At 38.0% G+C, this 27,982-nt stretch overlaps 1 protein-coding gene across 1 annotated transcript in view; it reads left to right on the top strand.

Annotated features, from left to right (window-relative positions):
- The window catches only part of LOC142194711 (amine oxidase [flavin-containing]-like), a 67,408-nt gene that overhangs the window by 9,782 nt on the left and 29,644 nt on the right, over positions 1 to 27,982 (top strand). Inside the window, exons 2-4 of the mRNA XM_075264020.1 lie at positions 19,705 to 19,799; positions 20,554 to 20,691; positions 27,652 to 27,756. Coding sequence (XP_075120121.1) covers positions 19,705 to 19,799; positions 20,554 to 20,691; positions 27,652 to 27,756 — 338 coding nt within the window. The remainder of the gene's footprint in view (positions 1 to 19,704; positions 19,800 to 20,553; positions 20,692 to 27,651; positions 27,757 to 27,982) is intronic.

Below are 27,982 nucleotides of genomic sequence, written 5' to 3'. Positions count from 1 at the left end.
CGTTCGACCCCCGCCGGGGTCGCGACCCACAGGTTGAGAACCGCTGGGCTAGAATATAATGGTACTGCAAAAAAGTATGAAATTGCCTCTTTGGCTATGCTTTTCAATAGAAAGTAGATCTATAAATAGATCCCCATATTATGTTTTTTATTGGTATGAGTGGAGTGAAATAACCATTGTAAGTTGTTTATCACTATTTTAGTTCAGCATCTTATGAGAAGTTTTTTGATGTTATCTTTTATTTGTTTATGTCAGTATGATATGCTAGTGCTGAGTAGACATTTATGTACAGATGTTTGTTCATTGCGTCTCTGCAGTTTTTGTATACATTGACCTATATACTAAACACAGACTGAATTCTTGGAATGTAATAAATATATATTACATAGTTATTTAGAGTTATATAAAAATAACTTTATGTTACAAAAAGACTTGTTTCCAGAAGCATTTGGTGGTTATTATACATTATTCCCAGAAATTTCATTTGTCCTTTTATAAACAACCAAAACATAATCTAACTGTCTACTTCTCCATATTATAGTAATATGCAAATTTTCATTTATTTGTGAACACATCTGGCCAAAACATCCTCAGTTGTTTTTGTCTCTAGTTTTAATGTATTCCCGGAATATAATTTTCTTAATATAAAGTATAATAGATGGAAATAATCCAGAAACTCTTGAGAAACTTCAAGAAAAGTACTGATTTGGAAATAATTTTGAATGTCAAAAGTATTGTTTTACATGTCTATCTTCTGTTAATGAGACATATTCCCTTTAACTATGGGTGTGATCCAAAAAAAGCATCCAAAGAAAATCACTCCGGCCTTCTCCCCATTTTCCTGATCATAGTCGGTGGCATAACTGGGCCCTAATGCGAAATCTGTTAAAGAGCCCAAAAACTGACAATTCATTAATTGTACTAGTCTTCTCATGTTGGCCACAAAGACATTTTTGCATCACTTTTGCGTTTACCTGCATTTATTCTGATAAAAGCATCGTAAAAACGCCATGGCAAAAAACATGCATTATACAGTCACTGCAAAATGGATGGGATTCTAGCTATCCCATCCACACCTTGCAGAAACATATCAACAGCAGACATGCTGCGTTTTTGTAAATTGCATCATATCACTAATACCTACAGAAACGCTAATGTTTTCAGTATAGGTATGATTGAAGCAGAAAGAAAAGAAGAAAACTGTGCAGTCTTTCTGTAAAAAGTGCTGCGGGAAAAACTATGCGTTTTTCCCACAGCACATTTTGGCTGCGGCCCGTTACATGAGCTGTTTCCTTACATATGATGCAATGTACTTTAGCGTGCATGTACATTTTAAGTCGAGCGATCACTAAGCTGTATATCAGGTTATCTCAATCCTCTCCTAAAGTATAAAATCCAAAAATATTCCTGACTGCACGTGTAAATTAGTCAGATGGATTTAGCTGGTGATTAAGTCTCCAGAAAATCTCTATAACAAGGCTTGTTGGTGAGACTGTGCTTGTAGAGTAATTGGAATACAGATCTGACATGGTAGATCACTGGAGTAGAAAAATTGCCCCTTGAGCTTTTATTTTTTAATAAAATATTTGTAGACTATTCTACAGCTATAAACTTAATATGAATGACATTATAATAGGGTCGTATATGAGGAATGATCAAGTAGTCACCAAAGGTCTCCCTGGAATGCACATTTTGAGAGTTTTCAACGTTGTAAAGCATTAAATTCTGTTCTCTGTTTTGTGCAACTCCTGGCATCCCCACCAAGCACCCACTTTAATCAGATGCTTGGTGGGGGTGCCAAGAGACAGACCTTCACTAATCTGTAGAGATGAGCTATATTAAGGAAATTATCAGTAAATTTATTGGTACCAGTTGGTGAGCTGATCCTGAATTGATGAAATATTGAAATACATTCAGGATATTTCAATTTATATCCTGACATTTACGCACCATCCCCCTGGAAGAAGGCTTAGAAGCTAAAACACGCATCAGTGTGGGCACCAGGCGTATTTTACTGATGAATATGCAATGATATGTCATTCTATTTACTTTTGTATGATATATTAAGGAAAAGTCATCAACAGAAAATCAAAGGCTGAGGCCCCATATTGTGGAAAAGCTGTTTTTTTTGTTGCAGATTTTGCTGCAAATTTTTGAGACAAAGCCAGGAGTGCCTTGACAAGGTATGGTAACTATGAAGGAAGTTCTTACAAGCTCCCCTTCTTTTGAATCCACTCCTGACTTTGCCATAAAAAAACACAGCAAAATCTGCAACAACAAAAAAAGCAGCTTTTACACAATTTGGGGCTTAAAGATGTATTCCCAACTGCCTTGTTCAGCAACCTGAATGCTGTATGCTCTCTTCACTTCCTGGTTTTCTTGGCACATTGGTGGGCGGGGTTTTACTTGCTCTGCTTAGCTCCTCTTCATAGTCAGTGGCGTAACTACCACCGTAGCAGCAGAGGCAGCTGCCACAGGGCCTGGGACATTAGGGGCCCGGTGACAGCCGCTACTGCTGTTATCATTATACTCGGGGGTCTTTCGGACCATGGTCATGGAAATGCAGTGTAAACAATAAAGTGAATAAATTAAGATAACGGCCAAACAAAGCAGTTTTGATGAAGCAATGTATTTAAGAAAAGTCTTAAATCCACATAACCTAGCAGTATAGATAGGATCCTTGTGATGGGACAACCCCTTTAGGGCACCATATTGTAGGAACGCAGTATTTTGAGCTGCTGCAAAAACATAGTGGAAAGAAAAACACTGTGTCTTACAGCACCAGCAAACTGAATGAGATTCTGGTTACTCTCACCCACACATTGAGGGTAAGTTCATACTGGGTTTTTTGCTCTGGATTTTGAGGTAGTATCCACCTCAAAATCCTGACCAAAAGGACAGCTCCCATTGAAATCAATGGGAGCTGGTCAGTTGCCGTTTGTTCTGGCTCCCAGAAAAAAGAAGCAACATGCTCATTCTTTCAGGCGAGGTCGCCTCGCGAAATCCGCCTGAAGACACTCCCTCTCGACTAGTCCCATTCATTTGGGCCTAACCCGGACTAGAGTGTGCGATTGGACGGCATCAAGTAGCAGCTACATGTATTTTGGTCCGGAACCTGAGGCGGCTCCCCTGAGGGAAAAAGAGCTGCAGAAAAGTTGCTTTTTGAAGAATGCATTTTTTTAAAAAAATTTTAAATGTACCATTTTAATTAATAGGAAAGGAAAAAAACTGAGAAAAAAAAAATGTGATGCTTATTTTCTGCGTTTAATTCCACAGTTTTTTGGGGGTTTTTTAGCTGCAATTTGCTAAGTGGGGCCTTCAATTTTTACCTTATATTTTTATGTTTTGTTTACATATGTGTGTGGTGTAATACTTGTTGCATTTTTTTTTAAATTATTTTACAATATAATACTCCTGTCTGAAAAATAGTATTTCACAAGGTTTCCTATTCCTGCCAGTTATGCCTCAGTGAGCTCACTAGGGAGACTATATTCAGGTTACTAACCTTTGAAAAATGATAGGAATCTTAACAACTCGGCATTTATATGTTTACCTTTTTCTGACTGTGTTGGGTTTTTTTTTGCATCTATACAATTTTGTCAGCAAGCAATAGTTCAGGTGAAGTGTATGAAAATAGCAAAATGTACAGCCAGCTAAACCTCTAGGCAAATCTCAGGCAAATCTTCCATTTTACAATTTTTTACCTTGAATTTACAAATACATAATAAGATTTATAATGTTCTTGGAAGATCAAGGTATTGACTTTTGTTACCTGATGTGCTAATGAGAAAAGAAAAGAAAAGAAAAGAAAAGAAAAGAAAGGAAAGGACAGGACAAAGGGTAGCGCTGGAGTCCTGAGTTCTAATCCCGCCCAGGACAACATCTGCAAGGAGTTTGTATGTTCTCCCCGTGTTTGTGTGGCCTTTCCTCCCACGCATCAAAGACATACTGATTGGGAATTTCCATTGTGATATGTGATATGGGACAGTGACTGTCAATGTCTGTAATGCGCTGAGGAATATGATGGCGCTATATAAGTAAGTATAATAAATAAATAATAAGGAAATAAACGGATGGTACCACCAATAAATGGAAGGGTGTAGCATCCTGGAACCACATACAGTATATATAGAATAGAGCAAGAGACAATGGGATAAAAGCATCCACTTTACTAAATAAATTAAAGGGGAGAAAACAAAACATAAAAATACTTAAAACATCCATACCTAGACCCAACCCTAATATATATATATATATATATATATATATATATATATATATATATGTCACTAGCCAGTTGGGAACGTTACAGTTTCATAAGAATAAACACAAAAAAACTGTTGGATAGGTCATAAATATCTGATTGCGGGATTCGGCATCTGGCCCATACATGGATAAGCTGTTCATGGCGGCATCTAGTCCCCAAGCTATACATCTGCTATATACATGTATGTATAACTAAATTGAAGTATATTAAAGTCACAGAAGGTTCCTTGACAGGTGCTTCATCTCCTTTAAAGATAATATGTACCAGCCATGTTTAAAGTATGGTGAACATGTTGGTAGCACTATATCATTGGCCACAATGGACTATTATACTGTATCTCTCCTATTATTTAGTGTACTATCAAACCAAACTGCTAAAATAATGACAACTCTGCATAAAAAGAAATACAAAAAAGTAATGAAATGTTCTGCTCATGCAGCGGTGTATGAGATTCTGACTAAAGGCATAGATCTATAGTAAGTGGGAGAAAAGACAAATACCATATATTGGGTCCATTAGTTAAGCTTTACACCCCTGCACTCACTACATTCACAAGGCTTGGAATCTCAGAAAGTCAAAAACAACATTGATTCCCTTTATTAAATGAGCTAAATGTAGCTGCCTAAATCCAGTCTTATGTTCAATCCTTCTAAGAGCTCTATTTTATACACTGAACCTGACAGGTCATCCCTTCATCGTACCTTCTGTTACAAATGGAATAACGCTGTGACTTGTTATATCTACCAAGCGCAAAATAACCCATCATTCATATACTGTGCTGTATTCATACGAATGAAAAAAAAATGTGTGCATTATATAAAGTAAGCAATTTCCATCAATATTTTCATATAGTGCATGTTTCAAAGTTGGCTCTGGCAACCAATGTTTTTTTGTTTTGTTTTTTGTCATCCAACTACCTTCTTTTAAATCTTTTTTTTTTATTTTTTTTTTACTATCTTAGAAGGCATACACTTCTAATAGTGGCTTATTATGACTATTGAAGGATTTACAGTAATATGGTAGTAAGTATCAAAGAGGTTGGCCACTTTCAGAACAATATTGAGAGACAACTGTTATGGTTTGTATAATAAAAAGTTGTACAATTTTCCAATATACTTTCTGTATCAATTCATCACAGTTTTCTAGATCTCTGCTCGCTGTCATTCATTCTGTTTCTTCTAATGGATAAAACTCTGACCATGGTCATGTGATTTACGGTCCATGGTCATGTGATGAGCACACAGGTGCCGCTCGTTATAGTCACATGACAATAATCAGATATCTGCCTGGTAATCAGCTCATCACATGACCATGGGCCATAAATCACATGACCATGGTCAGACTTTTATCTCCTAGAAGTAACAGAATGAATGACAACAAGCAGAGATCTAGAAAACTGTGAGGAATTGATACAGAAAGTATATTGGAAAATTGTATATCTTTTTATTGTACAAAGAATAACATTTGTTTCTCAATAATGGTCTGGAAGTGGCCAACCCCTTTAACACCTGATTTAGTCTACCTACGTTAACATTCAGCTCCCATAGTCGTTGACCGGACGCTTTCTTTCCCATAAACGTGTATGCTCATAATGGTTGAGCATACATGTGCTCACAAAGTGGAGACTAGTGTTACTAGTGGTATAACTGCAGTTTTATTTTTTACCAAGTTGGCAACATTTTACTGATACTATTGATTTGAATGACTTATTCCACTACAAAAACAATAAAAAAAAAGCTAAGAAAAAAAAAAAAAAACTTGCCCTAGGGATACTACTAGTATAATTGTGATTTTACATAGTTTGCCCAGAAAAAAAAAAAAAAAAACATTAAATTTTACTGACACTACTGATTTAAACCTTTTTCTTTGTTTCAGAACAACTTAAAGGGGATCTATCATTGGAAAAAGTCATTTTTAACTAATCACATACTTGCATAGCCTTTAGAAAGGCCATTCCACGCCTACCTTTTGTATGTAAATCGCCTCAGGGCGGGTTCACAACAACCCTTGATCTCCGTTTTGAAGTTTCCGTCTTCTGCCGACCAGAAACGGAGACCTGGCATTCAGTGTCCGCCGTTGAGCGCCCGTGAGCGTCTTCTGCTCTCCGCGGCAAAACCATTTTTTTTTTAACTGGCCACAAAGTTCTGCATGTCCCACTTTGTGTCTGGTTAAAAAAAAAACCTGTTTTGCCGCGGAGAGCAGAAGACGCTCATGGGCGGACACTTTGCAAACCCATTCAAATGAATGGGTTTGAAAACTGACTGCTGGTTTCCGTCTCCTGTCCAGTTTCTCGGGCAGGAAACAGAAACCTACAAAGTGGAGACTGGGCGCAGGTGTGAACCCGCCCTCAGTAGTGTTTGAATAAGTCAGTTTTTGCTCATATACTAATTAGCTTCTCAGTGCACCAGTTGTCAGCCAGCTCTCCTGTCCCTGCTGTGTATAAAGTACAGGCTGCTGTGTGTGAGAGCAGGGAGGAGGAGTCAGCAGCAGCAGCCTGTGCTGTATACACAGAAGACAGTGCACAAAGAGAAGTTAATTAGCATATGAACAAAAACAGACTTATTCAAAATCTACGGAGGCAATGGAGGCAATTTACATACAAAAGATATGTGTTGAATAGCCTTTCTAAAGGCTATGCAAGCATGTGATTAGTTAAAAAATGACTTTTTCCAATGATAGAGCCCCTTTAATTCAAAATAAATAGTGACACTAGTGTATATGGGCACTGGGTTATTATACAGTTTAGCAAAGAAAAAAACAGGCCGATTTTAATGAACGAGCAAAAACTGAACAGAATAAACAGGTATACAATATTAGTGTAAAATGTATTGTAAAATTATTGGGGGCTTGCTATTTGGCAAGAAAAAATAAATCTTAAATTTACCAGGTACATAGAAAAATTGTAATGTAATGTGTTTAATGTAAGTATATTGTTTGTTCTTCGCCTTGAACACACACAGTGCATATTGTATTTTTATTTGACTATTTGAATTGCGTTTGATTAATGCAGCTGCTATAGATTTGCAACAATCATACACACACTCTCTCTCTCACACACACACACACACACACACACACACACACACACACACACACACACTCACACACAATGTTTGTGCCTGTAGTAGTACTGACTGCTGTTTGTTTGTGCTAGACAATCAGACACAACACAGATTCCCTCCAGGTTCCCAATCTGTCTTACTCTTCTTAATTAAATAGCAATTGTTTTCTCCAGACCTCCTTAGTACACTATACTCTCCCGGAATCCCTATAATGTTTATTTGTGTATTTTTGCCATCTTTGATAATAAAATGCTTCCTATCTCTCTAATCTATCCCCACAAAATAGACGCCTTCTCTTTCTGCCTGGACCTTTTATTCTGCCTATGAGCCATCAGCAACCTCTGACCTATAGTTTGTAATTGATGCAGCCTGTCATAAAGCCTGCTTGTGTGGGATTATGAGTAAGCCCATCTGATAACAGTGCTCATATACTCACAGCTCTCATTTCAGCAAGTGTGCAGGGGAACCCATGCAGCCGACCGACTGCAGGAAAAGGAAAATGATTTTTCATTCTTCTGCCCCTATGACTTCAGTTGAACCCAGGGGATGAGAACCATGAACTTTTGATCATGATGTCACTTCCATTATCAATCATACAGTCATGGCCAAAAGTTTTGAGAATGACACAAATCTTATATTTTCACATGATCTGCTGCCCTCTGGTTTTTATGTGTGTTTGTCAGATGTTTTTATCACATACAGAAATATAATTGCAATCATATTATGAGTAACAAAAGCTTATATTGACAGTTAGAATGAGTTAATGCAGCAAGTCAATATTTGCAGTGTTGACCCTTCTTCTTCAGGACCTCTGCAATTCTCCCTGGCATGCTCTCAATCAACTTCTGGACCAAATCCTGACTGATAGCAGTCCATTTTTGCACAATCAATGCTTGCATTTTGTTAGAATTTGTAGGTTTTTGTTTGTCCACCCGTCTCTTGATGATTGACCACAAGTTCTCAATGGGATTAAGAGCTGGGGAGTTTCCAGGTCATGGACCCAAAATCTCTATGTTTTGTTCCCTGAGCCATTTAGTTATCACCTTTGCTTTATGGCAAGGTGTTCCATCATGCTGGAAAAGGCATTGTTGATCGCCAAACTGCTCTTGGACGGTTGGGAGAAGTTGATGTTGGAGGACATTCTGGTACCATTCTTTATTCATGGCTGTGTTTTTAGGCAAGACTGTGAGAGAGCCGATTCCCTTGGCTGAGAAGCAACCCCACACATGAATGGTTTCAGGATGCTTTACAGTTGGCATGAGACAAGACTGGTGGTAGCGCTCACCTCGTCTTCTCCGAATAAGCTGTTTTCCAGATGTCCCAAACAATCGAAAAGGGGATTCATAAGAGAAAATGACTTTACCCCAGTCCTCAGCAGTCCACTCCCTGTACCTTTTGCAGAATATCAGTCTGTCCCTGATGTTTTTTCTGGAGAGAAGTGGCTTCTTTGCTGCCCTCCTTGAGACCAGGCCTTGCTCCAAGAGTCTCCGCCTCACAGTGCGTGCAGATGCACTCACACCTGCCTGCTGCCATTCCTGAGCAAGCTCTGCACTGCTGGTAGCCCGATCCCGCAGCTGAAACACTTTTAAGAGACGGTCCTGGCACTTGCTGGTCTTTCTTGGGCGCCCTGGAGCCTTTTTGCCAACAATGGAACCTCTCTCCTTGAAGTTCTTGATGATGCGATAGATTGTTGACTGAGGTACAATCTTTCTAGCTGCGATACTCCTCCCTGTTAAGCCATTTTTGTGCAGTGCAATGATGACTGCACGTGTTTCTTTAGAGATAACCATGGTTAACGGAAGAGAAACAATGATGCCAAGCACCAGCCTCCTTTTAAAGTGTCCAGTGGTGTCATTCTTACTTAATCATGACAGATTGATCTCCAGCCCTGTCCTCATCAACACCCACACCTGTGTTAATGGAGCAATCACTGAAACGATGTTAGCTGGTCCTTTTAAGGCAGGGATGCAATGATGTTGAAATGTGTTTTGGGGGATAAAGTTTATTTTCTAGGCAAATATTGACTTTGCAAGTAATTGCTGTTAAGCTGATCACTCTTTATAACATTCTGGAGTATATGCAAATTGCCATTAGAACAACTGAAGCAGTAGACTTTGTAAAAATTAATATTTGTATCATTCTCAAAACTTTTGGCCATGACTGTACATGCCATTTAGCCCCCTTTAATGCTGCTTACCTCAATGGTCTTATAGAAAAAAAATTTCCTCCTTGTTACTGAAAAAAATAACAAAATACCTTACTTATTTTACATGATAAATGCCATAAACCTTAAAATTCAGATGTGATGAATAATATTTTCTGTTCATCTCACCTCTAAAAAACAAAAAATAAAAATTGATCAAAAAGTGTTATGTACCCCTACATTGTGTAATAAAAAACATCCTCAATAAACAAGACCTCACACAGCCAAGTCGATAGAAAAAGAAAAACATTACGGGTCATGAAATATAATCGCAACACACAAAAAAACTAAAATGAATTTTTGGAAAAAAAAAAAAAGCTTTATTATGCAAAAGTAGTAAAAAAAAAAAACTATACTAATTTGGTATTGTTGTAATTATAGTGATCATAAAATGATGTTAACATGTTATTTATACAACACTGTGTGTGCCTTTAAAAAAACAAAAACCTTTAAAAACAGTAGTAAAATTGAAGTTTTTCCTCCCCCCCCCCCTTATAAGAAATGTATTCAGTAAATAATATGCATCCATGTAGCTTTACAAGGTCTGAAATAAAAGTTATGGGTGCTGGAACACAGAGAGGGGGTAAAATGTTAAGGCTAAAGTTAGTCGGATCACTTAAGGGTTAAATGGACAGAAGTTCAAAATCTGCAGTAAAAACAAATGACATTTTTAGGAGGATTTTTGCAATTTTTATGTGTCTGTTGGGAGGTTAAGCTAGTACTAGTACTACACAAACTACATACAAAAAATGTTTCTGTGTTTTCAATCTCAATCTATACTATAAATATATAATGTACATCAAAGGGAAGCCAAGGTATAGCTATATACAGTTCCAATCCTAAATCCTATTTGTCTTTTAAGTTTACAGCCTGCTCATTGCATGTTAGACATAATGAAAGATGCAGCTGCAGAACGTCCTCCTGTCACTGTATCTACAAGGAGATACATCTTGGTTTAATGTTGCCATGGTAACACAAGAGCACCTAAAGCAACAATAGCATTGGTAAGATGATCTAAGCATATGCCAGTAATCAGCCTCAGGCTTCTGACAAGAGATATGTATGTACTACTTTCCTCTTTCAACTAAACATATGAGGGTCATTTAGTGTAGCAATCCATCTAAATTTACAGCAATTTAAGTCACATCATAGGGTACACTTATAAAAAATTACTGCTCTGATCAAATAAATCTGCTCCTCTATCTACCAAGCCTAGACAAATATAATGTGACATACAAGTACGGTAAATAATAATGTCGGCTCTCAAACAAATGATTTCTATGATGATCAATAACATCATCAAAAATTATCTTGTGATACTTCTTTATTATGAATACATAAAGGTAGAGCGATAGAAGAAAACATCAAAGTAGAGCGATAGAAGAAACATAGAGGTAGACCAATAGAAGAAAACATAAAGGTAGAACGATATAAGAAAATATAGAGGTAGAGTGATAGAAGAAAACATAGAGGTAGAGCGATAGAAGAAAAAATAGAGGTAGAGCGATAGAAGAAAACATTGAGGTAGAGCGATAGAAGAAAGCATAACAGTAGAGCGATAGAAGAAAACATAGAGGTAGAGCAATAGAAGAAAACGTAAAGGTAGAGCGATAGAAGAAAACATAGAGGTAGAGCGATAGAAGAAAACGTAAAGGTAGAGCGATAGAAGAAAACATTGAGGTAGAGCGATAGAAGAAAGCATAACGGTAGAGCGATAGAAGAAAACATAGAGGTAGAGCGATAGAAGAAAACGTAAAGGTAGAGCGATAGACGAAAACATAGAGGTAGAGCGATAGAAGAAAACGTAAAGGTAGAGCGATAGAAGAAAACATAGAGGTAGAGCGATAGAAGAAAACATAGAGGTAGAGCGATAGAAGAAAACATAGAGGTAGAGCGATAGAAGAAAACATAGAGGTAGAGCGATAGAAGAAAACATAGAGGTAGAGCGATAGAAGAAAACATCAAAGTAGAGCGATAGAAGAAACATAGAGGTAGACCAATAGAAGAAAACATAAAGGTAGAACGATATAAGAAAATATAGAGGTAGAGTGATAGAAGAAAACATAGAGGTAGAGCGATAGAAGAAAAAATAGAGGTAGAGCGATAGAAGAAAACATTGAGGTAGAGCGATAGAAGAAAGCATAACAGTAGAGCGATAGAAGAAAACATAGAGGTAGAGCAATAGAAGAAAACGTAAAGGTAGAGCGATAGAAGAAAACATAGAGGTAGAGCGATAGAAGAAAACGTAAAGGTAGAGCGATAGAAGAAAACATTGAGGTAGAGCGATAGAAGAAAGCATAACGGTAGAGCGATAGAAGAAAACATAGAGGTAGAGCGATAGAAGAAAACGTAAAGGTAGAGCGATAGAAGAAAACATAGAGGTAGAGCGATAGAAGAAAACATAGAGGTAGAGCGATAGAAGAAAACATAGAGGTAGAGCGATAGAAGAAAACATAGAGGTAGAGCGATAGAAGAAAACATAGAGGTAGAGCGATAGAAGAAAACATAGAGGTAGAACGATAGAAGAAAACATAGAGGTAGAGCGATAGAAGAAAACATAGAGGTAGAGCGATAGAAGAAAACATAGAGGTAGAGCGATAGAAGAAAACACAGAGGTAAAGCGATAGAAGAAAACATAGAGGTAGAGCGATAGAAGAAAACGTAAAGGTAGAGCGATAGAAGAAAACATAGAGGTAGAGCGATAGAAGAAAACATAGAGGTAGAGCGATAGAAGAAAACATAGAGGTAGAGCGATAGAAGAAAACATAGAGGTAGAGCGATAGAAGAAAACATAGAGGTAGAGCGATAGAAGCGCTTCAGACAACACATTTCCCTCCCCTCAACTAGGGCAGAAAGGTTTTGTTAAAAGGTAGAGATGAGCGAGTAGTATTCGATCAAGTAGGTATTTGATCAAATACTACGGTATTTGAAATACTCGTACGAGTATGAGTATTTCGAATACCATAGTATTCAATCGAATACCGTAATATTCGATCAAATACCTACTCGATTGAATACTACTCTCTCATCCCTATTAAAAGGGAGTCTGTCAGCCAGAAATTTATTATAACCCAATACCTTGTAGAAGTGATTCTATAGTTACCATATATATATATATAAAAAAGAAGACTTCAGGATCATTTAGATCTCTGTGCGGAGTGATCTTCACTTGGTCTGATGTAGATTATACAGCCTGACCATGGTTGGGAGGATAGATCTCCAATAGCACTCCTTCTCACACTTGGGGTGCAGCTGTCAGTCACTTACAGTGCTGCTAAGTGCAGTCACGGTCTCATACATGGGATGGGATTTATTCTCCAGCATGGAGCTCACCACGGACAGTATCCTTCTGTCACCCACCACTTTTACCGCATATAAATAACACAGTGATCTGAATGAAAAAGGGGCTTCAAAGCTAAATAACAGAGGTATATTTGGAAACTGTAGAAACATCTCTCCAAGGTACTGGGAAGAGGTTCTCCTGACTCTCCCATGATGGCCTATTTTAGAAACACAAAGATTAAGTAGTTCAACATACCTGATGCTTTTTTTCCCTCAGGGTGTAAAGTGATAGCATTGTTCTCCACTCTTCCCATTAAGAACATGTCCCCAATGAACTGAGACAAGAGTGCATGTGTATAGGAAGAAAATAATCAAGAGGGGGTCATTCGGCCAACAGTTAGGGGCACTGTTTAATTTGCTGTTCACCATTGATAGCAGGGATATGAACTTAAAATTATATTAAATATTATAATACTATATATTAAATTCATCTTTATAAAGAACGTATTCACATTAACATAATTCAGATTTGTAAAACTTACCTGCAATACAACACCTATAGCATTTATGTATTGGTATTTATCATTCAGACGCACAAACAGTTTTTTGCTGAAAAATTATGCTGTATTAGTTACTGTACATATAACAGCACCATAGAAAGGTACCATATAGCAACTCCAGGCGTGCCTATGGCTCCATAGTACTGTGTCTTAGCACACAGATATTGTAAGACAACATTTACAAATGTTACTGTTCCCTTTTTCATAACTGTGTACCAAGGACGGTAAAGAAGGACCGCGCTTCACCCAGCCGACAGGAAGAAGTTCTTATGCACTTGAAAAAGAGTGTTATGACTCGAAATGCGTTGTGTGTGAACCTCAATAAATTATATGAAGTTAGGCTAACTCTGATGGGTGAAGCGCGGCCCTTCTTTACCGTCCTTGGTACATATCCTCACACCATTGGTGATTAGGCACTGCAGCTTGGAATCCACCCAGGGAGGAACTCCCTAGCAAACGGTTCTAAAATTCTAATGGTAGTTGTGATCCCTCACAACCCGTTCAGGTTAGAGCAGTCTACACATTAGGATTGTCCCTCACTATATTGACTTACTACACTACATACAGTGCGGTGCTGTCTACCTCTTGTTTTTGCTTTTTCATAACTGGTAAGTGGTAGCTCTTTGTAAATCTTTCGTTTTTTGCTTCTGATTTCCTATTTAACCATGGTCATGTTTCTTAATCAAAGTAATAGTATTTGATGATACCAAAGGACAGATGTAATGAGGTTGTCTTAAAGCATTATTTAATTAAAGTAAAGCCACAGGAAGCCCCTGGCGTGGACGGCTCTGCTTGCCATTAGACATAGAAAAGTAAAGCATTCCCCCAAGTGCCAATAAATGTAATAGCAGCCAATGTAATTTAATAGTCATAAAATCAAATAACCTTCCATTTATTCAATTAATTATCTCTCTGCGGTAATATACCTAATACACAAGATGATAATAACAATACACAAGACGATACACAATAATACACAAGATGATAATAACAATACACAAGAGGGTGCAAAATAATACACAAGATGATAATAACAATACAGAAGAGGGTGCAAAATAATACACAAGATGATACTAACAATACACGAGAAGATACACAATAATATACAAGATGATAATAACAATACACAAGATGATACATAATAATACATAAGATGATAATAACAATACACAAGAGGGTGCAAAATAATACACAAGATGATAATAACAATACAGAAGAGGGTGCAAAATAATACACAAGATGATACTAACAATACACGAGAGGATACACAATAATATACAAGATGATAATAACAATACACAAGATGATACATAATAATACATAAGATGATAATAACAATACACAAGAGGGTGCAAAATAATACACAAGATGATAATAACAATACACAAGAGGATACACAATAATACACAAGATGATAATAACAATACATAAGATGATTCATAATAATACATAAGATGATAATAACAATACACAAGATGATACAAAATAATACACAAGATGATACAAAATGCACAAGATGATACATAATAATACACAAGATGATACATAATAATACACAAGATGATACATAATAATACATAAGATGATAATAATACACAAGATGATACATAATAATACACAAGATGATAACAATACACAAGATGATACATAATAATACACAAGATGATACATAATAATACATAAGATGATAATAATACACAAGATGATACATAATAATACATAAGATGATAACAATACACAAGATGATACATAATAATACATAAGATGATAATAACAATACACAAGAAGATACACAATAATACATAAGATGATAATAACAATACACAAGAGGATGCAAAATAATACACAAGATAACAATACACAAGATGATACATAATAATACGCAAGATGATAATAACAATACACAAGATGAAACATAATAATACACAAGATGATAATAAAAATACATTAGATGATACATAATAATACTACGTTGCAATAATATTAGGAAATGGGGGGATTATTTAGGTTCTAGGTTGTTCAAAAATAAGAACTAGTGAATTTTTCATCAACATCATAGGATATGTGGTGTGAATGTAATATACTGTACAAACCAATGGAATATTAAAGAGCGTCTACCATACCATATTTGTTCATATGAAGCTACTGACAGTGGGTTTGTAACTTTCCTGTACATCAGGGCTATGTCGGTTTGCAGAAAAACAGCTTTTATTGTTTGGCCAAATGAGCTAAATGGCTCCCCAGAGTCGTGCCTGAGCCTCCTCGTGTCATTTTATTCACGGACAAGACCTGAATGAATGTCGATTGCACATTTAATAGACATTAGATGGCCCAGCTGAAATTTGTAGGATTAACTGCCAGAGTCTTTAAAGACTATAAAACATTAAGATTAAACATACAGTACAAAAGTCTAAAGTACACCATATATTTGGTCTTTTAATATATACTGGGTCCATAGTATTTACTTTGAAGGTATACACTGTTAGATAGGGTGTGGAAATATTCTTCCAATACCACTAACATATGCCTCATAGGAAGGGATTTAATAAACAGAAACACAGCAGAAACATTTTAATTATATATTATCAATCATTAAAATATGTCAGATTGGCCAATTGTTGCACTTGCTACACAGTGGAGAGGTATGGGCACACCTCTCACATTTTGCACCATTATATATCATGTATTTTATACATAGGTTTTCTAGACGTACATACATGTCCCATGTGTCTTTTCTCAGGTATTGTATAGTACTGTCTGGTTTAATTTAAAGGAAAATACAGGATATGTTAATTCCCCTTTAGTCCATGGGCCCCACTTTGCAAACAGGCCGCTGCAAGAAATGCTGCGTATTACAGGACCTTCAAAGTGGATGGGATTCTGGTTAATCCCATCCACACACTGCAGAAAACAATCTGCTGCAAAAATGCTACGATATCAAAAACACTCGGGTTTTTATAAACCACAGCATGTCAGTTATACCTACAGCCAAGCAGTAATATTCCCCATGGGGACCCCCTGAATGGACTACCAAACGCATTTGAAAGCAGTGAGCAGTGAAAGCACACAGATACCATAGACTATAATGGGGTCCGTGTGCTTGCCATGAGATCTCCGCAGGGAACAGAAAAGTAGATTGTGAAGTATTTTCCTGTCCGCATGTTCCCTGCGGAGATCACGCAGCAAGCACACAGACCCCATTATAGTCTATGGGGTCTGTGTGCTTTCACTGCACACCGCTTGCCAGTGCATTTGGTATTCCGTTCGGTGTGTCCCCATGTGAACTCCCCCGAACGGAATACCAACGCAGATGTGAATGAGGCCTAAGGCAACCCCAAGTTGCAGGCCATAGCGAAAAAATGGTGAGGGAAAAACTGTGCCAGCAACGCAGTCTCCGCTGCGTATATTTTCCTGCAGTGTATAGATGGGATTCACTAGGGAGCTTTAGTGAGACATTCTGTCAGACTTATATAAGAATACAATTGGTATATACATATTGCTTGTGATATAGAAGATATGACTACATAAATTCAGACTGTAGAAACATGTACAATTACAATTCTAACGTTTGATACCCTATGAATATTAGTAGCTTCCAAATATACTGAAATTTCCCTATTTCTTTAAACTGATGTGCACATGCAGCAGTGAAACTGCTATAGTAACTATAGAAAATTTGCACCTTGTATTTCTTGTACACAATATGATTATGAGAAATGAGCTGGTTGCTGTAAAGGTCATTGGAACAGAAAAGCAGGAAATTGATGTGGACAGCCGGCATTAAATGTAACTCCGTCAGATAAGGACAATATTTGATTTAGGTGAAGTCATAAAAAGCAATGTTAGTGCTGCAGCTAGCCTGGTGTGTATTCATTCTACTTATTTGCTTTGTATAAGATGATGGTCAATTTTATCTGCCTACAATATGCACTAAAGTACTGTCAGTGGTTATTTATTTCCCCTTACTGAAGTACAACGAAAATCATTTTTGGTAGTGATGGCCATTTACAACATAATTTCCTGTTTGAGAGGTGATAATGAAAGTTTACGGAGGACGTTTGCATGTGTAGGGTTTAGTGGGGCACAACGCCTTTTCTCAGGGCTCAGAAAATAATAAAGTAACCCAAAAAATTTAAAAGAATCAGCCAATAAAAGTTTTGAGAACAAGCTCAAAATTGCTGAAAACTACTAAAGAAGTAACTCACACCTTACCAATGTTTACCTGCACCCCCCTACCAATCTTCACTTTGTTGTTCCCCTCCCTCAACACAAAGAAAATGTCCATTTAACTAATTGCTGCATCAAAAATATCCACAATAAACATAGAAAGTCCAGTATAACTTGCATTGTACTGATCCAAATCTTTGCTCATTCTGGGTTTAGTTACCTAGTAAGTGACCCTACTATACCGCCTTTACAGAAAGATATATTGCCTCTCAACCTCTCTGCATAGCACAACCTTGGCTAGTGAGTGGAAGGGATGCACCATGAGAGTAGTGGGGCTTAGTAGAGTCATGTATTGCTCAGTACAGGCAGTCTTAGTCCTATTTTCACTATAGAACTAAATAATGAGGGTAGAGACTGTAGAGGCAAGCTATGGAGCCTGCGTCTATATCTAATACTAGACATAGGAAGTGTGTAGAGTAAACTACATGCATAGTAAATACCATACAATCATAAGTGAGCATATGCTATATGTGGCACAAAATAAACATGCATAATTCAAAGAAGATTGTTACAAATAGGTTACTATATATCATGTGAATAATGGAATCATGTTATATTACTAACTTAGGCAAGCCATGAATATCTATTTATTTTGCTGAATGACCATCAACTTCTGCCTTTCATTTGGAAAGCCAAATGTAACTAAGTTTTCCCCTGCTAGGCAGAAATATAGCGTCACATACAGAGCATTCAATCTGTTGAGGTAATGCATTTATGTTGTTCAAATGTTCTATATCAAATTAGTTATGTAAATGGTAATGTTACTGAAAATGAAGCAAACTCCAACCTAATATTGTATTAATCAATAATGAGCATTGTACAAGCATCAAACAAGCATATAAATAAATCAACAAGCTTATCATAGGTAGGCTGTAAGGGAATTGCTAGTTGTGCAATTCCCTAATGCTGCTGCTTAAAGCAGGAAGAAGGGAAGAAAGAGACAGAGAGTCCTAAACGCAACCCAGCTCCTGTCCCTGCCTACTCGCCTGAACTGCCCTAGGCGACAGACGATGACTGGGCAGAAAAACCCTTTCTAGAAATAAGTGTCACACAGAACAAGACTGGACAAACAGCATAGAAGGGGAGTCAGCAAGTCAACGGTCAAAACCAGAGAGACAAAGCAGTACAAACTTGTAATTCAAAGGGGCAACATGGTTGCTCAGTGGTTAGCACTGCAGCTTTGCAGCGCTATTGTCCTGGGTTCAAATCCGGCCAGGAACAACATCTGCAAGGAGTTTGTATATTCTCCCCGTGTTTGCATGGATTCCCTCCCATTCTATAAAAGACATACTGATAGGAGAAAAAAAAAAGTACATTGTGTTCCCTATATGGGGCTCACAATCTACATAAAAAAATAATAATTCAAAAGAGAAGTCATAGGGGAATAATAAAAAATAATAATTCAAAAGAGAAGTCATAGGGGAAGCTGAAGGTCAGAGGTCAGTAATAGTAAGTAGGAAGCTAGCGAGGACAAAGTCACAGGTGAGAGTCAAAATAGCCAGCAAGTGTGGGCCGATGACCTGTATATAGGAAGCCCAGGACATGCCCTAGATTTGATTGGTAGACAGGCTGTCAATCACACAGGCAAAGCTAAGATTAACAAGGTGCAGGAGATGGGTGTGGTAGAAATTCAATTACAGGGAATAGATAATAGAGCTGTGTTCAGACAGAGCAACAAAAAACTGTAAGCAAATAATGAAACTGTACACACCTGGTGCAGAGACCCGAACAGGCAGAGACGTTACACAGGTACTGTCATTTTCATGAAAAGGTGACAACCATCTATATGAGGGGTTGTCTACTTCTGGCCATGCTTATCAACTTCTAGGGGAGCATGAGCTCAACTCATCCTGGCAGTGCCACAAGGGAAACCATAAGGTGGCTGAATCTTTTCCCAACAAATACTGCTATTCACATGGACCCAGGCAAGTATTACTTTGACCTACATGGGCAACTACATGGCAGCCTTTCTATACTTTCTCCTATATGCAAGGCTCACGATTACCCATTAATCACATTGAGTTTTTATTTTACCAGAATATTTGTCCCTACAGTTAGCTCACGTGAGTTTTTCTCTGAATGATGAGTTTTTGTCTTTCTTAGGTCTCTCAGCAGCTAAATTGCTAGTAGAGTCAGGATTGAGTGTAGTTGTTCTAGAAGCTCGAGATCGAGTTGGAGGACGGACTTTTACTGTAAAGGTGAGTTCACTGGATATAAAAAATGGCTGAATGGATGGGAATATGAAAGGATTGGTACCATAGCATATAAAAAAAACTATTAAAAAAACAAGCAAAAATGGAATAGCAAAGAAATGAATTTCTATATTCATTATTAGCAAAGCCTTGAAAACAATCATTTTAAATATTACAAAATTAAATGCATTGAAATAAAATCGGAAGTTATCTGTACGTATATTACACTACTTTCCCAAATTCTACAGTACCTATTAGTGTAGAAATAACACGTAACATAATATGTAGAAACTCCTTTAGCTCTGATGATATGGATAGAGACTGAAGGATGGGTAATGTTTATTTACATATATTTTGCCCATATAGGTGGGTGGTCTGGTCTGGGGGCTGCACAATAAAGCTAAAATGTGCATGAAGTTTTAGTGCACTTTAGGCCCATGAGTAGCTTCGCGCCTCATGTGGCTACTCATTACCATCCATATTATGATTCACAACAGTGGTCTATTACCCTCTCCGCTCTCATAACACATGCACGCTGGGCTAAGAATATTCATGGCTGATTTGAGAAGCTTCCAATTGAAGAGAAATTTACTCTCAGCTATTGTAGGTATGCCTGTACTGTACAGAGAAAGGGAGTACTTCACTGGTATAAAAATGGTAATAAATGATAAAACCCTGATATAGTACCTGTCTATATTTGTACTAGAGCATATTTTATAAATGTTGCATACTGAAAGTAATTTTACTGCTTTTCATATAGAACAGCAAAGCCAAATATGTGGATCTTGGTGGTGCTTATATTGGTCCAACTCAGAACAGGATCATAAGGGTCGCCAAGGAACTGGGAGTGGAGACATATAAAGTAAATGAAGAGCAACGTCTCATTCATTATGTTAAGGTAACATTTATATATATATTTGCAAATGTTATACAATTCTATAATATATTATTGTGAATGTAATTGGTAACTGGAATGTAGCAATACATTTTATTAGCTGTATTTATATGGCATCTTATAAATATTACACTGGGAACACAATTTTTGTAGACTTAGATCTGACACTTGTTTCAGACTTACTTTTAGCTCTTGGTTCCAAAAATGACCCCCGTTTTTCTCTAGCACGTCAAGAATACCAGGATACCCTCCATTTTTCGTGAAAATCTTACAAAATATACACTTACATGACAATGAAGCAGAAATTAATCTGAATATACTAGAGTTATTTTCTTCCTACAATTGCTATTTATTGCTCAGTTTGGTCCATTGTTTTAGAAGTAGTAAAGATTTGACTTGGAATGGTGAAACTGCCACAGATGTAACAAAACGAATCAGGGCTGTTGAGGCACTTACGACGAGAAGATGAAGCCACAGACATGATCGAATGGAAAGCAAAAAAGTACTTATGTCTATAAAAGAATAAATTCTGTTAACTGCTTGTCTACAAACAAGAACTCACAACAAAATTCGGAAAACGATAGCTATCTAGACCAGGGGTGGGCAATTTTCCCATGGGGCCACATTAGAAATTGGAATGGCTTCAGAGGGCCGGACTAATATACTTAAGGCTTCCCGCACACGACCGTGAAAACAGATCCGTGTGCGAGGCCTGCTCTGTTCTATTCTGTGGTAGCAGACTAGAACAGGACACAGGATGTCTGGAGTGCAGGGCACAAAGCCTGCCCATTGCTCCATCACAATCACATTCCCCATTGCAGCCCCCCTACACACACAGTGCAACATTGCAGCCCCCCTATAAACACAGTGCAACATTGCAGCCCCACTACACACACAGTGCTACATTGCAGCCCCACTACACACAGTATACTGCCTATCACCCCCCCCCCCCCCCCCGCTCGCACTGTATAGTAACCATGGTGCTCCCCACAGCCCGACACTGAGTACTCACCTCTCAGTGTCTTCTCCCAGTCAGTCGGGACAGTTATGACGTCACCACGCGCGCGGGAGATGGGTGCACAACCTCCCACCACCTTGTCGCATGCGTTACCAAATAGCCTAGCGTGGTCACATCAAGATACACTGTAGAGAAAAAACTTGACGTGATAGAAGAAAAGTAACTGCAGATTTGAGCATGTCAATTTCAGTATTCAGTATCATATTTTCAGCATGTCAATTTCAGCATGTCAATTTCAGTATTAAACAGCTCAAAAATTTAACTCAACAGAAAAAAAAAAATTTTTGTTCCCCTGTGTTATCTACCGTATATACTCGAGTATAAGTCGACCCGAATATAAGCTGAGGCCCCTAATTTTACCACAAAAAACTGGGAAAACTTATTGACTCGAGTATAAGCCTAGGGGGGGAAATGCAGCAGCTACTGGAAAATGTCAAAAATTAAAATGGTAGGAGTTTTTGGGTGCAGTAGTTACTGGGTGCTAGGGAAGGGGAGGGGGTTTTTGGTTGTCTGTCTGCCCCTTCCCTGAGCTTGAGGACTGTTTTTTTTCTTCCCCCACTTGGAATTCAGCCTGGCTGAATATACACTCACCGGCCACTTTATTAGGTACACCATGCTAGTAACGGGTTGGACCCCCTTTTGCCTTCAGAACTGCCTCAATTCTTCGTGGCATAGATTCAACAAGGTGCTGGAAGCATTCCTCAGAGATTTTGGTCCATATTGACATGATGGCATCACACAGTTGCCGCAGATTTGTCGGCTGCACATCCATGATGCGAATCTCCCGTTCCACCACATCACAAAGATGCTCTATTGGATTGAGATCTGGTGACTGTGGAGGCCATTGGAGTACAGTGAACTCATTGTCATGTTCAAGAAACCAGTCTGAGATGATTCCAGCTTTATGACATGGCGCATTATCCTGCTGAAAGTAGCCATCAGATGTTGGGTACATTGTGGTCATAAAGGGATGGACATGGTCAGCAACAATACTCAGGTAGGCTTTGGCGTTGCAACGATGCTCAATTGGTACCAAGGGGCCCAAAGAGTGTCAAGAAAATATTCCCCACACCATGACACCATCACCACCAGCCTGAACCGTTGATACAAGGCAGGATGGATCCATGCTTTCATGTTGTTGATGCCAAATTCTGACCCTACCATCCGAATGTCGCAGCAGAAATCGAGACTCATCAGACCAGGCAACGTTTTTCCAATCTTCAATTGTCCAATTTCGATGAGCTTGTGCAAATTGTAGCCTCAGTTTCCTGTTCTTAGCTGAAAGGAGTGGCACCCGGTGTGGTCTTCTGCTGCTGTAGCCCATCTGCCTCAAAGTTCGATGTACTGTGCATTCAGAGATGCTCTTCTGGCTACCTTGGTTGTAACGGGTGGCTATTTGAGTCACTGTTGCCTTTCTATCAGCTCGAACCAGTCTGGCCATTCTCCTCTGACCTCTGGCATCAACAACGCATTTCCGCCCACAGAACTGCCACTCACTGGATGTTTTTTCTTTTTCGGACCATTCTCTGTAAACCCTAGAGATGGTTGTGCGTGAAAATCCCAGTAGATCAGCAGTTTCTGAAATACTCAGACCAGCCCTTCTGGCACCAACAACCATGCCACGTTCAAAGGCACTCAAATCACCTTTCTTCCCCATACTGATGCTCGGTTTGAACTGCAGGAGATTGTCTTGACCATGTCTACATGCCTAAATGCACTGAGTTGCCGCCATGTGATTGGCTGATTAGAAATTAAGTGTTAACGAGCAGTTGGACAGGTGTACCTAATAAAGTGGCCGGTGAGTGTAGGGTATCTGCAGTGCTCCTATTAACCCCTTCCCGACGGAACAGGAGCACTGCAGATACCCTATATTCAGTAGACCGGGCATTGTCAGACACAGGGATACCTAATGTGTATGTGTCTCACAGTCATTTTCTACTTTTGTATGTATTCTAGGGAAAGGAGGGATTAAGACCTTTTATTTTTTTTAAATCTTTTTTTTTTTTTGCACTATTTTATAGGAGATTCTATACACTGATATTGTGGCTGGTCATAACCCCCCCCCCTAAATTTTTTTTTTTTTTTTTTTTGCTGACTTGAGCATAAGCCGAGGGGGGCTTTTTCAGCACAAAAACTGGACTGAAAAATTCGGCTTATACTCAAGTATATACTCGAGTATTTTTGTGGGTCATTTGAAGCAGGCTGTGTTACTCTATCATTTACATTATTTCATTGGCTCTATACATTGTGCTTCCTAAATCAGTGTTTTCTACACAGCAGCTTAGCTGTTTCCTTATGCAAATGATAAACTGCTTTTTAAGGTTGTAAGAGGTGTAAAATAGGTGCGTATGACAAGTATCCAACTATGGATAAGGAATAGCCTGGGGAGAAGATCAAAGCATTACAAAAGCAGACAAGTGCCGAGGGGAAGAGTCATCAAAAGAAATAAACTTGTGGGCTGACAGGAACAGATGGCAATCATATCTAAGCACTCCTAGCCCCATCTAGTGGAAAACATACATTTGGACTCACCAGCTTTAATTACTAATCTTTATTATAAAGTAAATTCTTGTCACTACTGTAATAAATAGTTGAAAAATATTTCTGCAGGGACCAACAGTTTTCATAGGATTTTGATCCAGCACATTTGTTTAATAAGTTATTTTTCTGTTTAGATTTTTTACTAATTCAGAAATCAGGAGCTGCAGCCATATTGACATATCATAGTAGAATGTGAGAAGCTTTCATTGGCAGGGTTTTGGATGCTGAAACTCCCTGCGGTTGCTTGCGCTGTGCCCCCTTGTTTCTGAATGGCTCTGCTTCATGTAACCTTCCTTGGAGAGCAGAATGAGCGCACCTACTCCTGTCTCTTCAATCTGAGACTGTACCAGCATCATAAAAAAATCTATTTTTTTTTATTTATTATTAATAAAAACAAAAACAATACCTCAAGTAAACATAATGAGAAAATAATTAAAAGGGATAAAATAACGGAACACATTTAATATTCCCCGTATGCCAGTTTTCATAAAAACTTGAACTTCCTTGCACAGATTGGCACATTGAGCCAAAAAATTGCATTTTTTTCGCTTCTGCGCTGCCTGCGCGGCTTCCTCAATTAGGGTGCATGGCAAGTGGGACCATTGGCTCTGCTAGATTTACAATAATTTATGGTGTAATGACAGGGGAAATGTATGCCAGTTACAAGATGGTGTAAATTTCCCTTGAGGCTCACAGCTTAGTGCAGGTTGTGCCTCATTTATGAGGAGGCCTACACCTTGTCTTATATGAAGTGCATCTATTTTTGCACTTTTAAAGGGGTTTTCCCATCTCAGACTTTCAGCCAGGTTGCCTGCAGTGTCTGCCTCCCACTTCCTGTATTTGTGTTCCTCCTCCTCCCTCCTGCTGAGCAGGACAAGCAACACTTCTGCAGGTCAGATAATCTGCAGATTTTTGTATAGAATGGACTCCGTGTTATCTGTGGGTTTACATAGAGAGATAACAGACCAGGCTTTATTAGGAAACTGCAATTAGCTGAACATATTGTCTTGCCAGCACTGAATAAGTGACATCACTTGTCCTATCTCCCAGGTCCGTGGTTATAGCAACATGGTATAAACAATGGGAGGAATAAAGTCACATTGCAGGCAAAGAAAGCAGAATTTCTAAAACAATATATTTAGAAAAAGGCTTCAATTTACATACGCTACCAGTATAGATAGGATCCTTGAGATGGGACAACTCATTTAACACAAATAGAAATGTGTCAATATCTGTGTAAGTAAAATAAGTTTTTGCTTTCTATTCTTACTTCTAAATAATATATTTAGCTAATATATTTTCGCTATATGCGATTTGGTTGAAAAGCAATATATTGTATAGGTTTTTATAATATGTGTCGTTGTTCCACTACTGCATGGCATGTTGTCACCACAAAATGAAGCCAGTTACTAGCAACAGCAGAGACAACACTGTGGGCAAGAACTGACACCTTCATCCTACAAGACGTAGGGATAGACAGTTCCATGAACCATGTTGGCCCTTGAAAGTAGATAGGGATTTCAAAAATCTGAGTAAAAAATAAAAAAAATAATAAATAAAATCACAAATGATTTAGCTTTTCACTGTATTCATTTGATGAATATTAATAAGTCTGCGTTTGGATGAGCAATGGCCTACACGTAACCTCAGATCCTCCAATCACCTCCTACTCCGCTCTGCTCTCATCCTTTCTTCACACAACTGTCTCCAAGATTTCTCCTGTGCATCCCCCATACTCTAGAACTCCTTACCACGACACATAAGACTGACCCCCACAATCACAGGATTCAAGAAGGCCCTGAAGACTCACCTATTCAGGAAGGCCTACAACCTCCAATAACACTATCACCACACCCCCATCTGTACAGTCTCCCCCTCTCCTTCTGTCTCTATCCCCCCTTCCCTCATAGATTGTAAGCCCTTGCAGGCAGGGCCAATTTTACATCAGTGTTTCTTTAACAGTGCGTTCTCTTTTATCGGTTTTTCCCTATCGCTATGGCATCAGTTTTCACACATGAAATTTCTTTCCGTATCTATTGGCAACTATCTATGAAAAACAGATCGCTTACTGATAGGATCCGTGTGCTATTTATTTCTTTTCACTAAACCATTGATTTGAATGGGTGAGTCTAGTACAGTTATGTGACCAAAGGGTCTGTACAGAAAATCACTCGCCAATTGCCCTATTGTCTTTACTGTGACAGTGATCAGTCCATGTCCTATCTGTAATAAAGTCCGGCAGCACACGGATGAAAATCACTGATGTCTGAATGGGACATTAACAAAATAGGGGCTCATTCTTAATTTTTCTATGGAGCCCAGTAATTCCAACACTGTCCTTGCCTAAATGTGAGTATACAATTATATGACCTTTGACACTAGAATGAGGGAAACTGAATACAGTGTAACAATACACTTAATTGCCATAAACGAATCAGCAGCACAGTTATAGCATGCTTGATTGAACTAAAGATAGGCAGTAACCGGATATATCGGGTCTTCTGCCCCAAAAAACAATAAACTAGTGCTAGACAACAGTAAAAGTACCATTTTGTTTTTCCCCCATATTACCTGTTTTGCACAGAACAGGTAATAAGTGTCCGATTGGTTAGGTTTTGACTGCTGAGACCTTCACCCATCACCCAGAATGGGGGTCCCATGTGTTGTACTTGGCTTCTTGGCAGTCCCATAGACATGATGGAGCTGGTCTATGGTGATAAGTTTAGCAGCCAAACTGTATGGCAAATAGGGCTGCACAAGTGCTGTAGACACTAAGTGATTCAAGATTTTTTCATTAGGGCCATTTACAAGGAATGTGCTGCCAATTTAAATTTATTTATTAAAAACAGATATGGAAATATAGCACTTTTTTCTAATCTGTTTTTGTAATTTTAGAATATATATATATATATATATATATATATATATATATATATATATATATATATATATAGGGGTTGCCATCTTGCCTTGCCTTGCATTTAGTGACGTGCACTGCTTATCAATATAGTCATGGATATAACAATAGTCTGGAGCCATCTGGAGCTGACCTGTTGAGGTCAGTAGAAGAGTTTTCTAGACATACTCTGTTCCTGGACAATTATTAATTGTAAGGCTGCTACTAGGTTTAGCATACAGAGTGAACATTTCAGGATATTGTACTTTTTTAAAATACAGATAGTCTCTTGGAAAAAATTTTAAAAAGTGTTTCTCATAATTTTTTTTAAATAGATTATTTTTGGTGATACATGCCCATAAATTGTTTCAGTTTGTATTTTTAGACGTATTAGGAAATAAAATTAGATTCACTAGATTTACAGTTCAGACAAGTTTTATGTTAATATAGTAATAATTTGTTATAAATATGAATTAATATTTATTTTTCTTACTTTACTTTCATTTAGGGTAAGTCATATACCTTTAAAGGTCCCTTCCCTCCAATGTGGAACCCAATTGTCTACTTGGATTACAATAATCTCTGGAGAACCATGGATGAAATGGGAAAGGAGGTAACCTTGAAGAAAACTTCAAAGAAAAAAAAAAAGTCCACAAATATATCCATACAGCAGTGTTCTAGAAACATATTAGTGGTGACAATAGATTACCATAGCATTTTGGAGATGTCATTATAATGTAACTTGATGTTGTTCTCTGACTACCTGACTCTATTTGCAATGCCTCATACCTAATGTTTCCTGAATACAGGATAATACAGGTCAGAGGCAATACCAGTTT

This window comes from Leptodactylus fuscus, chromosome 2 (genome assembly GCF_031893055.1).
Source record: "Leptodactylus fuscus isolate aLepFus1 chromosome 2, aLepFus1.hap2, whole genome shotgun sequence".
NCBI classification, from domain to species: domain Eukaryota; kingdom Metazoa; phylum Chordata; class Amphibia; order Anura; family Leptodactylidae; genus Leptodactylus; species Leptodactylus fuscus.
Note: the sequence above shows the minus strand (reverse complement) of the source record. Positions and strands in the feature narration are given on the sequence as shown.